The sequence below is a fragment of the Lepisma saccharinum genome, chromosome 5, assembly GCF_977018435.1.
Source record: "Lepisma saccharinum chromosome 5, izLepSacc3.1, whole genome shotgun sequence".
Lineage (NCBI taxonomy): Eukaryota > Metazoa > Arthropoda > Insecta > Zygentoma > Lepismatidae > Lepisma > Lepisma saccharinum.
This window is the reverse complement of record NC_139233.1, coordinates 98,069,341-98,085,970: the sequence shown is the minus strand read 5'-3', so window position 1 is coordinate 98,085,970 and position 16,630 is coordinate 98,069,341. Positions and strand designations below refer to the sequence as shown.

Here is a 16,630-nt window from a genome sequence, read left to right as displayed (position 1 = left end):
GTATCTCGTAATCGCATAGACAACATAGAATTAGCAGCGACAAACGAGAAGGGTGAGGTGGTAAATTTTGCCGGAGCCACGACCCCTGCTGTCGTGGAGATTAACATATAAATAACCATCATGGAACAAATCGAAAGTTACGAATATATTTGTAAAATCCATCTAATGTCTGAATTAAAAAATATATATTATATTTGTTAACTGTTTAAGGAAAACTTTTGCAAAATACCCCGACAACGTTTCAGCTACTAGGACCTCATTACCGTGAGCCTAATCCTAGTAAGCCACATACACACCTGTTCTTCGTATCGCATATGCTAGTAAGTCAGACGACATCATGGGAGAATCACATTTCCTCCAATGATCCCACCACAACAAACGTCGCACATGCTAGAAGAAACAGGATCAGGATATTTTATGCTAAATTTACGGCTGCCTGTATACAGTTATAGGCAAATCATGAAAAGAGCGCTCTAATATACAATGATTTCTCCTACCATGTACCCTAACATACAATTTAACATAACAAGTAAAATTTCGATTCGTCTATATATACCCAACAAAACTCAGAAACTGTCATACGCGAGAGCTATATATTTTGCAACAACTATAATTATCCAACACTAGCAACAAGAACAAAAAAATTATATCAATTACTTGTATACTATTAATTAGTAACTTTAGATAATATTAATTATTAGTTTTCAGTTGTAATTAATTTTAAAAAACAATTAATAACAGGTTAGGTGATGATAACCAAGTGCAAAAAGCATTGCATTTTTTTTACACACAAACAAAGCACCACTTAGTTCACAAAACATCTAACAGATGGTAGATAGTTACATGGTTCTAGTTAGGATGATGATTTTTGGTTTGTTGGATAGGGGTTGAAGAAGACTATTTGTTGTAGTGACCACAGTATTGTTGTTTTTTTTTGTGTGTGTTTTCTGTTCTCTTACGAGAATTAATATTGGTTGTCATAGAACCCTCCAATTCATGACTTAGCAAAAAATCTGTTTGCGGATTCATCATGTACACCTATACGTGAGAAAAAGTATGAATAGAACCTATGTTCGGAAATCGAAAATGGCGACCGGAAGTGGAGTTATCTTGGAAACGGTAAGACTTAGGAAAAATCTGTTTGCTGATTCATCATGTACACCTATACGTGAGAAAAAGTATGAATAGAACCTATCTTCGGAAATCCAAAATGGCGACCGGAAGTGGGGTTATCTTGGAAACGGTAAGACTTAGGAAAAATCTGTTTGCGGATTCATCATGTACACCTATACGTGAGTAAAATATGAATAGAACCTATGCTCGGAAATCCAAAATGGCGACCGGAAGTGGAGTTATCTTGGAAACGGTAAGACTTGGGAAAAATCTGTTTGCGGATTCATCATGTACACCTATACGTGAGAAAAAGTATGAATAGAACCTATGTTCGGAAATCGAAAATGGCGACCGGAAGTGGAGTTATCTTGGAAACGGTAAGACTTAGGAAAAATCTGTTTGCTGATTCATCATGTACACCTATACGTGAGAAAAAGTATGAATAGAACCTATCCTCGGAAATCCAAAATGGCGACCGGAAGTGGGGTTATCTTGGAAACGGTAAGACTTAGGAAAAATCTGTTTGCGGATTCATCATGTACACCTATACGTGAGAAAAAGTATGAATAGAACCTATGTTCGGAAATCGAAAATGGCGACCGGAAGTGGAGTTATCTTGGAAACGGTAAGACTTGGGATCGCCGACCTATTTTCCAGTATGTCGCAACCGCATAGACAACATAGAGTTGGTGGTCACGAACGAGAAAGGCGACGTGGTGGATTTTGCAGGTGCCACGATGACGGCCGTCCTGGAGATCAACGTATAATAAATAACCATACACATCATGGAACAAATCGAAAGTTACGAATTGCAATCTTTCCCTCCCAACCGTCGCACGTTGGCAAATTTGAACGAAGCGAACCGGGAGATCGAATACGACGTGGACGTAGGCGATGGGTTCGTTCATCCTCACAGAGCGGACCTTTACCTTCAATTCGACGTGGTGAAGAAAGAAAGCGGAGACGCGTTCCCCGCAGCAGCAAATTTGAAACTCGTGGACAACTTCGTGCCTCACCTGTTCTCGCAGGTGGAGGTGAGGAAACACAACACCGTCATCGACAGAATCGATTATCCAGGCATCACGTCAACGGCAGTGGGAACATTGAAATTATCCAAAACGGACGCAGCATACTATCAAGCGGGAGGATTCGAAGCGGGGACGAAAATATCGACGAGAAGTCACACGGTGCTCTTTCCCATGCGTCTACTTCCGGGATTCTTCTCGGACTACAAGGAGATAATGTGGAAGGGAGGACTGAGAATCACGTTTCGAAGAGCGGCCAACGATAACGACGCACTGATGCGATACAGTAACTTGAACGCGGACGGTATCACGCCGCTGCCCAACACTTTACCCGAAGCAGCCAAATGCGTCATCCGGAGCTTGGAGTTGAGAATGCCGATCGTGGAATACGAAACGAACTACGCCCTCAAGTACAAAGCGGAGATCTTGAAAAGTCCACAGGTGCCCATTCACTTTCACGGTTACCAGTGCGTGCAGAAGATAGCGTCAGGAAGTCACATGGAATTCGACGTCACGACGCAATTCAACAACATACAGTTCGACATGCCAGATTTCGTCATTGTACTCTTTTAGACCGGGAGGGACAAGAATCAGGAAAAAGATTCCAGCAAATTCGACGACTGCAAGATCAAAAACGTTTATCTCAAGAATGGCAGGAACGAAGTGTTCCCGCGCGAGAATTACAACCTCGACATGACCAAAGATGATTACCTAAAACTTTACGAAGCGTACTCTGCTTACAAGCGCGTGACCGAGGGAAACGTGGACATGTACTACACGCCCAGCGAATTCAAAACCCACAGGCCGATGTTCGTCATCAACACGACGAAGAGGAAGCAGGTCGTGGTCAACGATCGAACCAACATCAAGGTCGTTTGCGAGTTCCACGACGCGCTGCCCGAGGACACCGTCTGCAGCGTCATCCTGGTCGCCGAGAAGTCCTTCATCCATGACGTGAAGAACGAGAAGGTCACGGAGCAGTTTTAAATATATCGCCTTCAGAACAGTCGCTCTAGATGATATGGAAGTTTCCACGGCAGAGAGCTTTCGGATTATAAGGGATGCGAGGTGGCGTAATCCGCATCCGAAAATTAGTCCCCCAATTCCATTGTCTGAACTGAACATCATCCCCCCCCCCGTTTTTTCGATGAAAAGCCAGGAAGTACTCTTCCAGCTGTCCTATTTGTTCAGTGAACATGAATTTTTTTCCCCCTTCACGCAGCACAGTCGATTTCAAATACCGCTACAATACCAATTTTTTTTGCACCATGAGGAGAAAAAACATAGTAGCAGTGGGGGCCCAAAACCATCCGTAGGAACGAAGTCCTCCCCCGTTAGGTCGTAGCAGTGGGGGGGGGGGGCACATTGTAGAAGATCACACATGAGAGTTTTTTTTTTAAAAAAAACCATCGTATTTTAGGTCGTGGCAGATTACGCTGAGAGCAGGTCGTAGTAGATTACACTGAGGGACCTTACAGTAAGAGGAGACAGACTTATAGGAAAATGTCGTAAGTCATTTCAAAAGTTGGTCAAAGGACGAGGTGGGCGAGGTTAGCATAAGAGCAAAATTGCAGAAGGTAAAAAATAGCTTAAAAAGTAATGCCAGAGGTTTTTCTGTCCACTTTTCTCTCATTGTAGGTTAGTTTAGTTCGTAAAACGTCGTAAAATAAAAAGTAGGTCAAAGGACGTTCCCTGAACGAAGCATTCCACCTACTACTCTAAAGTAGGTCAAAGCACGTAGAGGCTCTCGTGTAGTTTAGCACAAAAAAAATGAATAGGTTAAGTTATATCACGTAAGATCGTGGCATTCGTACCAAGTGTGAGTGTGAAAAAATTGAGATGCCGTGAAAATTGCACTGAAAAGTCGTCAAACGCTATAAAATCAACAAAAAATCGTCAAAATATGCTACCACTGAGGTTAAATCCATAAAAAAAAGGGCTCGTACCAAGTGTTACTTAGAAACAATACGTTTACACTACTAGAGTAGATACGAAAGGATGAATGAAATAATATTTCACTATCCTTGCAATTGAAAACCTTTAAAATGCATTATGAATGATACTGTACATAAAAAGAGTTTTAGTCTGGAGATCTTCATGAGCCCACGCACACCTTCTTTCGAAGTGAACCTTGTACGTAGCTCAGCTTGTCTATGGTAATTCAAACGCATTTAAATTTGGATCCTTAATTTAAAGTTGAGAATTGCATGATAGCCTATTTTCATATAATCTGTGTGACTGATTACATGAAAATTTGCGAGACAGGATAAGAGAGAGAGAGGGAGAGAGAGAGAGAGAGAGAGAGAGAGAGAGAGAGAGAAAGAGAGAGAGAGAATGTAAAAATTTTCACCTGAATAATCTCTAATTTCTCCTTCAGGAAAAGAAAAAGGCTACCGTGGAATGCCTTTCGAACTTGATGAATGAAGTTGCAAAGGCCTCGTGGACCTTTCCAGATACGCTACCTGCAGTTTATCTAGCCATTTGCAGGTTAGTACATTCCTTTGTCAGAAGTTTTCAACATCTTTTATTACAAACAAAGCATTTGTACGTGTTATTGGAAACCATCAACTACATTGCTTCAACAAAACATCATATTCTACAGTATCAAGGCGGTGGTAATTTTTTTCCTGTCAAATTCCACCATTTTATGCAAATCCTGCATTCCTCGATTATCAATTCTGTCTTCAAGTCAAGCACGGTCAACTCGCTAGCACTTGTGTAGGCACGTGAGCTAGCTCTCCGTGCACTGCTTGCCTCCCGAATACAAACTGGGTCTCAAGGCATTCCGCTTCGTTCACGTTTTCCTAATGTTGCCAGTGTGTGCGTATTACATGAAATGTATATATTTCCTGTTCCTGTGTGTAATATGGTGTGGAATGTAATGATGCTTTCTTGTGTGGGTTCATAAAGAACTATAATCCATGTGATTTTATCGGCCATGTTATTTTCCTTTTGTTTCACCAATATAAATGTTTTTCGCACAATTTGGAATCTGACGAAACATGAAACGTCTCCGTTTCTTCATTTTCCTTATCCAAGAGTGCATATATTTTTGTCACTTTCAAAGTATAGCATTAGCGTGAAACAAAATGGTGGAAGGAACACGTCAGCTTGATCAGGACAAAGGATGAAACTTTCAATTTTTTTAAAAAAATCAGATGTATACACCCTAACATTTCTGCATATTTTAACAGTAGACTTCAAAATGAACCATTTTTCATACTTTTATTTTATTTATTTTATTTAATAGAACATTCCAAATACAGCGTTAGCCATTTTACATTGGAACGAATTTATAGAACATAAGGACAAAAATAATAACATAGAAAAATTACATGTGGTTAAGAGACTTACATACTTTTAGTCACTGGGCAGTCCATGGAACAGAGAGCGCTGGATAAGGCACAATCTCGGCTTCTGAGAAGCAAAAAGTTGAGTGCTTCTTGTTGAGCGGGCAAGCACACGAAAGTGAATTTCCTGAAGAAGGCGGTCACTTCTGATGTTGCCATTCACTATTTTATGTAGAAATATATGGTCAGCCAGTCTATGTCTCCCTTGAGGAGTTTGGAAATTTAACATTTGCAGGAGGATGGACTTTTGCAAGTGTTTTGTGGACGGAATTCGGTGTCGAACAATGGTCAGGAGGAAATTTAGGACGGCATTTAGTCTATCTGAATGTGAGGGGCATGCCATAGACCAGTAGTAGGTAGTGCTTGAGCAGTGAGAGAAAGTTTTCATGAATATTGAAACGGTGGGATAATTTATGAAGCAAATATAATTTACACCAGAAGATACGCTCCTGATCACTATTCACATTTTCGTTATTTCACCTTCCATTTCTATCTCTTGCATCATTTCGTTATTTGCAACGAAAGAAAATAAATTATGCAACACACACCCAGAGAACTACCTCGGTGTCCCAGGCCATTCAGTGATCCTTGTTACCGGAGAGTCCAATTCAAGTCCAATAACTCAGCATGAATTCTCATCGTCGAAATTAGCCAAATTCACCAGGAAAGCGACATAAAATATGAATTATACAAACATATAATTAATGTATTATCAAGGATATGAAATTACCGACTCTTTTATTTGTAGAGTATTAGCCTAACTACTCTGCCAGAGTGTCAGTCGAAAACAAATTCACAGAATATAGATCAACGTTTTCGCTTTAATCCCTCTCTTATAAATTGCAAGGAACAATGACCTAGTTTGTTTTTTTCAAATTTGAATTATTTAAATTCCTCACAATTCTCTTCATTTCAGTATGGGAAATTCCTTTCCTTGATCCTAAAATTGTGCACTCGTCGACAGCCACTCGCCGACCACAGTGCTGTTGAACATGTGGAATAAGTTGTTTTTTTATTTTACAATTTGAGAATGTCTGTAATTGTATGTAACTGCACAGCATTTTCTGAGTATTATATCGTGCTTAAGTCTCTGGCCATTCTGCTCTCTCCTTGGGACTTCTCTTGCAGTACCTACGGTAACGCTATTCGCTTTGACTTCCGCGTGTGCATACGAGACCGCTCTTACACAAATAAAACGAGTTGCCCATGCTTGGTCCAAGTGAAAAATTCTCCAAATAATGTATTCGTGATCTATACTTCTTTGTATTGTGTATCGCTCTCTTCATAACAAAATGTCGAATGGTAACACTGTTAAGCCTTGTTTTCATGTTAATATAACATTAAAATGTTGACCAAGACATCATTTATTGTATAAAAAATATACCTCTAACAGGGTCTTCTTCAGACGAAGATTCACAATAAATTAATGAAAGATCCAACCACCATCTTAGATATACATTCCTAGAACAGGGTCCATACCCAAAACAACAAGAAGGCACCAGTCCTTATCAGAGAACATTTCCTGTTAGGAATTCCTGAGTGTGGAATCTTCTAACAGGTAATTATTGACAGGTACCTGGTGAGAGTCTGTGTCTCATCAATTCCTCCACTCTTGGAGGTAGATAGATTATTTATCTCCTGGACCCCTTCTCTCTTCTTTTTTTTTCCTTGCTTATATTTCTTTCTTCTTTCCTAATTCCTTTCTCTCATCCTTTTTACTCTCTCTAACACTCCTTTCCATTCTTTGTTGATTTTCAGCCCCCCATTCTAGTTCATAATTTTATCTTCTATTTTCTCTATTTCCTTGTCCTCTTTCCACTTCCTCATTAGTCCTCTCTTTTCCCTCCTTATCCTCCTAGCCATCTCCCATTCTATTGTCGTGTCCCGTTTCTTTTGTGTGCTTGAACATAGTATTTTTCTCCCTCTTTAGTCTTACGTCATCCTTATGTTTATATTATTAGTGTGTATTTTTTGTACAATAAATTTTGCCTTGGTCAACATTTTAATGTTTAAAGATAGCAAAATAGAGATCCTATGGGAGGAGCTGGAAAAGAATGGGTACGAAAAGGAAGACAGACTTGACGTAAACAGAAGAAGAAGGAAGAAAGATGATAGAAACAGGAGAGGGGAAGAGAAAGCAAAAGGGAGGTGGTTTTGCATAAGGAGTAAGGAGTATGGGGAAAGCCACAGAGATGATAAGCAAAGTACGTAGAAAAGCGGGCATAAGAACATACAGAAAGGGAGGCCGCAGCATTTTAAGAATAGCGAACAAGAAGAAGGAAGAAAACAGAGAAGACGAAGAGGAAGGGATTGTAAATGGGGTTCAGTGCAAGGAATGTGATAGGGTGTACATAGGGGAAACGAAAAAGAGACTGAAAGACAGGTTGAAGCAACGTAAGAAGAAGAATGCAATATTCAAGCTCACAAAAGAAACGGTACACAACATAGAATGGGAGAAGGCTAGGAGGATAGGGAGGGAGAAGAGAAGACTAGTGAGGAAGTGGAAAGAGGCCAAGGAAATAGAGAAAAAAGGAGAGCAAGAAATATGAACTGGAATGGGGGACTGAAAATCAACAAAAAATGGAAAGGAGAGTTAGAAAGAGTGGAAAAGATGAGAGAAAGGAAGGAGGAAAGAAGAAGGAAAAAAATTAAAAAGGAGGGAAGGAGTCCAGGAGATAAGGAATCTGTCCACATCCAGAAGTGGATGAATTGATAAGGCACAGACTCTCATCAGGTACCTGTCAATCACGTGTCAGATGATTCCACACTCAGGAATTCCTGACAGGAATATTCTCAGATATGGACTGGTGCCTTCATGTTGTTTTGTGTATGGGCCCTGTACTGGGAGTTCATATATAAGATGATGATTGTATCATTCATCAATTTATTGTGAATCCTCGTCTGAAGAAGACTCTGTTAGAGGGTGGAAAGGTTACCTCTTTAGTGTATATTTTTTACGCAACAAATTTTGTTTTGGTCAACATTTTAATGTTTCTTAACAAAATATATTAGTCTACATTCTATTTCCAATATTCTATGCTAAACTGATAGGTTTTGTTTATTATTTCATATTCAATGGAGTTCTGTACTCGATACTAAATTAAGGGTTTACGAATATTGGAACACCTAACCTAACCTAACCTAACCAGGTTACTGCAGCGCTGTGTGATCGACCCTCAGTTCGATGCCTGTGTGCTTTTCACTGATGAGGCCTGTTTAACGAGAGACGGGATGCTGAATAGTCGCAATAGCCATGTATGAGCCGATGAAAATCCCCGTGCCACATTCGTGAAGGGCCATCAAGACAGATTTGCTGTAAACATGTGGGCGGCCATTGTCGGCGAACATTTAATACGTCTGTATCTTTTTCAGCCACGATTAACTGGACTAGTGTACACTGTGTTTCTGAGAGACATCCTCCCCGAGTTATTGCAACATGGTCCACTTCTTGTTCGTCAACGCATGTGGTTTCAGCATGATGGGGCCCCAGCTCATTTCGTAGCTTGTGCTCGTGATATTCTGACGCAGATCTTTCCACAGCGGAGAATAGGGAGAGACGGACCTGTTGCTTGGCCTACCCGTTCACTGGATCTGACCCCACTTTATTTTTTTTGTAGTATCATGTCAAGAGTGTTGTCTACGAGACACCTGTGAGCAATGCAGAGGAACTCTCAGCAAGAATCCTTGAAGCCTGTGATCTGATCCGAACGACTCCTGGAATATTAGACCGGATGCGACAGAGCTTATTGCGACGCTGTCATGCCTGTATGGTGACTGCTGTGACTACTCATTGAAGTCAATATAGTGATTCTTCTGTGTTTGTTTTTCACTTCCGCAGACACCTTTTATTGTTTCCCTCCGCGTTGTGCGTGGTTGCCTGCCCTTCTAATGTTTTGGCTTGTAACTTTTGACTCAGGCATTTCCGGACCACGGTTCCTTATCTCATTTTGTTGCGTTTGTTCCCTTCCATCAGCTCTCCAAGTTTGTAACACGGTCACAGAAACACCCTGTATATATATAATTATAACTGCAATCGGTATTCTGCATTACTCCTGTATGTATCAATAATCTAGTTCAATTACAAATATTTTTCTCAATCAGCAAGTTAATACCAAAGTGAAATAAGAGATTTCTAAATACTGTTACAACAAATTTAATATTTAATATTACAATTAGTTTCCGTAAAATTTTCGAAGCCGGGAAACGCCTCTAACTCGTTTTTCTGTTATTTTTAACATTCGTACTTACCTATTCTGCATTGCGAAAGATTGTTGAAGTTGAGATTTCGCTTTTTTTTTTAGCGAAATTAGTATCTATTGTCGACATATCGAGTAATTATTGATCGTTCTTTTATCACTTCCTGAACACGCAAATTGGCGGGCAAATCTTGACTAGCGTTGTCGATATGCTGTGTTTCAAACGGCAAAGCAGTGTTTCAACCTTAACAGAAAAATTCCCGCATTGCCCCGAAAACCATTGTTTCATAGCCCCAAAAACCATTCACGCATAGCCCCAAAAACCATTCGGAATCGTATGACCATCCACGAATAGCCCCAAAAACCATCCACGAATAGCCCCAAAAACCATTCACGCATAGCCACAAAAACCATTCTGGATAGTATAACCATCTTTGAATATACCCAAAAACCATTCACGATAACCCCACGCACCATCACGGTAAGGTTAGGTTAGGTTGCTTTACGTTGGGCAATATAGTGAAAAAACGGTGTGTTTGGGAACACTTACCGGGGATTACGTCATCAGATGCTCGCAACATCCGGTTCAAGTACATGGATGGAAATGCAAGCAACAGCTTTCGTGCATCGGACGGACATATTATAGAAAAATACATGAATTAGCGGCCAAATACATTGGAAAATGCGAGAAAACACTTCTACGACCTTCCGAAATTCCACAAAAGCTCAATTCCGTAAGTACTTTTCCTGTAAATTTGAAGAAATCCGTTTCCCGGCTTTAAAAATTTTACATTAATTTCTTCTTGTTCGTGTTTTATTCGGTTGTGACTTCAATAACATTGCACATCCTCCTTTAAATTCCAATGGCCCTTGATATTCTATTATTGCTGGATGGTAGTATTGAACATGTGATTTCGGTTACACAATATTTTCTCAGACGTGTCTTTTTTTTAGATACCATCTGCATAATTTTGTAAGGAAATTTCGTTACCTATAATTAATCTGAAAAGCCTTTGTTCTCCTAAACACAAGTTTCAAACTCAAATGCAATGTGGACAATTTTCTAGGGATCGCCTATCCAAAAGAGCCTAAGGGAAACGACGTTTTTATTGTACTTGGTTACTAATATCACCATTCATGTAATATAAGAGGTTTAGTGAGTGAAATAGCAAGTAATTACTTGAAAGAAATTTCATTTCGTACTCCTGGCAGCAACAAGTCGAAAATCCTGTCATGTGCTGGAGGTTTCACAGAATCCTTAGACATCTGCATGTACGGAAATGATGGAGAGGAAGGAACGCCGACGTATCGGAAGCTAGTAGCAGCGGCGGACCATGCATGCTCCGAAGAGGGAAGCCAGCTTTTTTGTAAGTATTTTCATTAGTTGCAAAACTATGACCCGGTCAAGTAATTCTTCAAGCTTTCCTGGCGGGGAATGATGCAGAAGTTTTCTCGATATCAGCCAGGTGATTTCCTGATAGGGTTCCGAGCTTTCCAGAGCTAGCGTCACTTTCAGCTTCAAGGATCCTGAAGCTCTCGAAAGCTCGGGAGCCTATCCGGAAATCACCTAACTGATATCCAGAGAAAACCTCTTCATGTGACCCAGTTATTTGAAGTACACTTACCCCAGTGAAAGTTAATCCGACCTTGACCCAGTAAATGGTGGCAGAGTAATAATCATGCTGTACTATTCATTATGACTAAGTTCATTCCATATTTTCAAATTTTATCATGTATGTTTTTGTACTTTCTTGTTACAGAGACTCGGGTTCTTTCAATTTATATTCGAATAGGTATTAACCAAAGTTATTGCATGGAAATGTAAACAAAATTGCCAAACTTACGTACATTGAGTTTTCGTTTTGAAGCGTAATAGAATCAAGAAACAAAATACCTACTGGCTTTTGAGAATGTAAATTGTACTTTTGTTTTAAGTATATGCAGTTTATAAGTTAATGTTAGTACTGTACAAGTACAATCATTCGACTAGATGATGACCTAAATCAGGGCTTCCCAGACGTTTTCGCTTCACGGCGCCCTTAGTGTTTCAAGATTTTTCGGCGGCGCCCTACTCAGAATGTAGCCCTCTCTAACACTTGCAACGCTCAGTTAGTGCGGTTAGGTTGCTTGCCTTAAGTTAAAAATAAACAGATATTTCAATTTCAGAAACATTTTATATGTAAAAAGTACTAAAGAAGCACATATTTGGAACAATCAAATCATTAATTGAATATATTGGAACATTTCGAGGCGGCCCAGGGCGCCGCAGCTCACACCTTGGGAACCAATTACCTAAATACTTACGTGAAGTAATAGGCCGAAACCTTAGTTTCAATGAACACATTGATGAATGTATTCATACGCACAGGCCTTTCATATAGTCGTTTCGTAAAATTCTCGACTAAAATGTTATCGAAGCTCATTTTCTCACATATAGACGACACAGCTTTCAATAAAGTTTTAGTCCCCTCATGGATGAGAACATAGCACACTTCAAAGAACAGGAAACGTTTCAAAATATTCCACTAAGAACCAATCGTATATATTTACGTGACTATTTTGCAGAGTATGTAATACGAGATATACTCTCAAAAAACGATTAAATTTTTGCAAAAAAAATTCCAAGCATTGCAAAAAAAAATCTCCCCTCTCTATTATGGATTACAATTTGTAAACAATTCAGACATCCGAACCATTAGATCATGTACACAAAACAATTTGGAAGTCCACATGGCCAAATATTTAGTTACCTGGCAGCTACAACATAGGATTTTCTTCTTGGATTATAACATGTTCTGCATGTTCACATTCAAAACAGCTGTAAACTTTTTTCTGTTTTTCTTTCTGACATTCAGTTATGTTTAGCCTATTTTCCTTTTTTCTACCCAATGCTGTGAATTATTTTCATTTTATTAATTAATTTTGTAATCAATATCAATGTCATTGCTCCTCGTATGCGTAGTCTCCTTTTAACCTTCACAATTTATTCATATTTATAAATTATGCTCGTCAAGTACATTATAAGTACTAATTTAATAATAATAATAATAATAATAATAATAACAATATTACTACTACTACTACTACTACTAGTACTACTACAACTACTACTAGATCTACTACTACTACTGCTACTACTTCTGCTACTACTACTACTACTCAGTGACGACGCCAGAGGGGGCAGGGGGTTCGGTTTACCCCAGTCAGACACTTCGCCCTTCCGTCCGCCCCACCAACTGTAGTTAATGAAATATCGAATAATAAGAGAGTTCTTTTCTAAGAGTATGACAATTTTCACCTTTTCTAAATGGTGTATTCTGCATGATATCACTTTTCCTGCTTATAATACCAACATGACTAACAAATATTAATATGTTTTAGTATATATATGTGTGCGTGACTTTCGTTCAAGATTCGAGCACCGACCTGGACATAGGCGATTTCTCATTCATTTATGTCCTGTAATCGTTGCGATTAACGAAGTTTTAACCAGTTTTAAGAAGTAGAAAAGAGCTTTGAATATGGATGGTTTTTAAAACATCACGAACATTCTGAGGACCACAAAACATCATCTGTATTACGGGCTAATTATTCTAATCGTGGGTCGTTAGTGACAACGCTAATTAGTAAAATACATTCAAAGGCGATTCAAGATTTGGTTGGTTGGTTTATTTTGTGTTTGAATTCCACTTTATGCACAGTAAGGCTAATCGGGACTAGACCTACAGTTTAAACTGCCTCCACTGGATATCGAACACGGGACCAAAGGTGATCCAAGAAAACCGACACTACACTTCAGTTCTTGCGTATCCATCGCGGTTTCTTACTATTTAGGGACTTGATTTTCGAGATGAGCCTGAGGCAAAACTTACCAAAAGGAATTCCTTTGATACTCTTGTTAATTTCAAAATGAGGGGATATTATTCGGTAACGTATTGAACTTGAACCTTAAAATGTAAATTAGACTCAAAATTTCGATTCAAAACAAATTAATGTCCGCACTTATTCTCAGTGAAATAAGCCAGGAAGTGGAAGAGACGAAAGTATTCGCAGATGAAACAAAATACATTGCGAGAAAGGAACAGGACAGATATTTGTATTGCAGGCAGGTAAAAGAACGCTTTGAAGAATTTGTCACTCTTCAGTCATCAGATGCAGGTTCGCTCTTTCTCGTACATATCAACATCGAAGAACTTCTTCCCAAGAACTCCATAGGTGCCTGTAATTGTGTAGCACAGACATACTTTGGAGTGATAGAGTGAGGTGCACCAGGGTCAGAATATTTCTTGAATTATGAGATAACTAGCTATAACCTTTTTCTGGTTTTTATTCTTGTGATAACATTTCCCTGAAAGTTGAAATACAGATAAAGACCCAAAACTATTCAGCGTTACGAAGATGGAACGAAAGTAGTCCCAATGAATTTTTCGAAATCCTCTAATGTATAAATTGGCATTTCACAAGGTTCACACTAGTTGTATTCTCTGTAACAATTCCAGTTTTCAGAGTGTGAAACAACCTCTTCGTGTTTGAAACCTTTGAAGAACCTTGCGCAAAACAGGATGCTGGATGCCAGCTGCCTTATTTGGCTGTCCTTGCTATTGAGAAGAAGATGTCAAATCTTGGACGTACCGAATGTGGGCAATGTGATCTCCAAAGCACATGAAGCAGAATTCTCCCACAGGAGAACCACTATACCCTGTCCCTTATATCTCTTGAGCAAGCGAACGAAAACAAGTCAAGTAGTGACGTGTTACGGCTCCGCCAATGAACACGCAAGAGGAAACTTTATTTCGTGAAGGGGAGGAGGCTGTACCTATCAGCCTTCGAGTAGCGTGTACTGATTCGCTCTGTTCACTCGACCTCCCTTCTCTGCCGCTATGCGTCGCCTTTCTCCTTGATATTACCCCAAGACGGGGACACAGCATAAGTGCTTCCACCGGGTATCGAACCCAGGACTCGCTGATTGTAAGGCGACGACGTTACCACTACGCCATCGGAAGGCATGATCATATTTTATTTTACGCACCAGTAGCGGCTTCTGCCTATTCGCACATTCGCACGTGCACACCCAAATAAATCTGTAATGCAAAACATTATTATTATACTTATTTATTGAACTCTATCTCCTTAGAAACATCAAGTGTTCCCAGGCCGCTTCACCAAGAGAGATGGTGGAGAAGCTTGTGATCAGTGATATCAACCCGCGTCGACCGAGCCGCGCTTGGAGCTTGAACACAATGTAAGTTTCGCTCCCTATGACGCTGTTGAAGCAGTCGCGTAGAGGACGCTGATTAAGTCTTTTGGCTTGAGCGCCGTGTGAGGGGAGGTTGCATCATTTACGCAGCGATCGGTGTGAGAGTAAATGTAGTGTTTCAAACCCATTCCATTAGAGATCGTGTGACAGAGTCGAGCCAACCCATATATCATTGCAAATTGATTTTTTTAAAAAAAAGGATAGTATATTGTCCCTCCGATTGTGTCCCGTGCATGATAGGGGAAGAAAGGGGGGAAGGTGAGGAGGGCAACTGAAAGCGAGACGGGTGTTTTAACCATGCCTGATATTGCCTTTGCTTAGTGCATCTTGGCCAAATAAACGGTCTCTGTGGCGCAGTAGCGGAATTATCAACACACGCGGAGGGAGCGAACATCAATCAGCCAGCTGTTTTGCATTGTGTGTTTCTGTTACTGAGTTGCAACATTGTTTAGCGCTGTCAAAAGCTCGTACCTGTTTCTGTGCAAACTGTTTGATTTCATGATGAATAGGGAAACTGTACATAGCGAAAGCGTTGTTGAGTTTTTGGAGGGAAGTTAGCTACAAAGCCTGTAGCAACTGCAGCAATATGTTTATAGATATTGCGGAAGGGAAAGAAACATTCTGAAGTATGAAGCAGGGCAGTGTGACCTGAATGAGTACTGTAATTTTCTTTAAGAGTTATTATTCTCTTGATTTCGCTTGATTTGCTTGGTTCGATCAGTCTGTCATTAGAAGTAAACAAGAGATAGATAGATTACAATAGATTTCCTACATGTGGTAATTGGATCGGCTTCTTTGATGTAGGCCAACGTTATTATTCTCCTTGTTCATTAATATCAGCGGAGCGGAGGAGGAAGTTTTATGAAATATATTTTGCAAATCGACAATAGTATTGATATTGTAGAACGGTATTTCTATGTATTGAGTGATTTTGTCAGATTATCCAATGCTGAATTACATATTGCACAATAACATAGCTCTTCTCGTTATTGGCTGGATAATTTCCGACATATTTGAAATTTGTAAAAAATCCATTTTAAGAAAAATCATGAAATATAACTCTACCATAGCCTCATTTCCAGTGAATGTTGATCCAAACTTAGGTTGCCAATATATTAAGCATGAATATGTGCTCAAAAACGGGTGCGAGTATTTGACAGGGGTGTTATAACACTTCTGGACGCGAGACTAAAGTGCACACCCATAGAGCCAGACCATGAGCCGCCACTGTTACGCTAACTAACTAACTAACTAACTCTCTAGCCTTCTTAAACCCGAAGGTTCATGGCTGCAGCAACACAGGCCTCCCATCTTTCCCTATCTTGAGCAAGATCTATATACTCTTTTCCATCCCTACCGATTTCCTTTAGGTCCATCAAAACGTTGTCCCTCCATCTTCGTCTTGGCCTTCCTACAGGTCTCTTACCATCGGGTTTCCCAAAAAGAATCTTGTAAACTCCTCTTTCCTCTCCCATTCGTGCCACATGGCCTGCACACCTAAGTCTTCTTGATTTAATTATTCTAATAATATCTGGACATGAATACAAATTATGTAGTTCAAAAATATGTAACCTTCTCCACTCACCTGTCTCCTCATCCCTTTTAGGTCCAAATATTTTCCTAAGGATCTTATTTTCAAATACTCTCAATTTATGTTCCTCTTTCAATGTAAGGGACCAAGTTTCACAG

General features: G+C 39.7%; 1 protein-coding gene across 2 annotated transcripts in view; it reads left to right on the top strand.

Annotated features, from left to right (window-relative positions):
• The window catches only part of LOC145988434 (uncharacterized), a 102,706-nt gene that overhangs the window by 75,153 nt on the left and 10,923 nt on the right, over positions 1–16,630 (top strand). For both annotated transcript variants that reach the window (XM_083123326.1, XM_083123327.1), the window contains exons 3-4: positions 4,516–4,625; positions 10,897–11,051. In XM_083123326.1, coding sequence (XP_082979452.1) covers positions 4,516–4,625; positions 10,897–11,051 — 265 coding nt within the window. The remainder of the gene's footprint in view (positions 1–4,515; positions 4,626–10,896; positions 11,052–16,630) is intronic.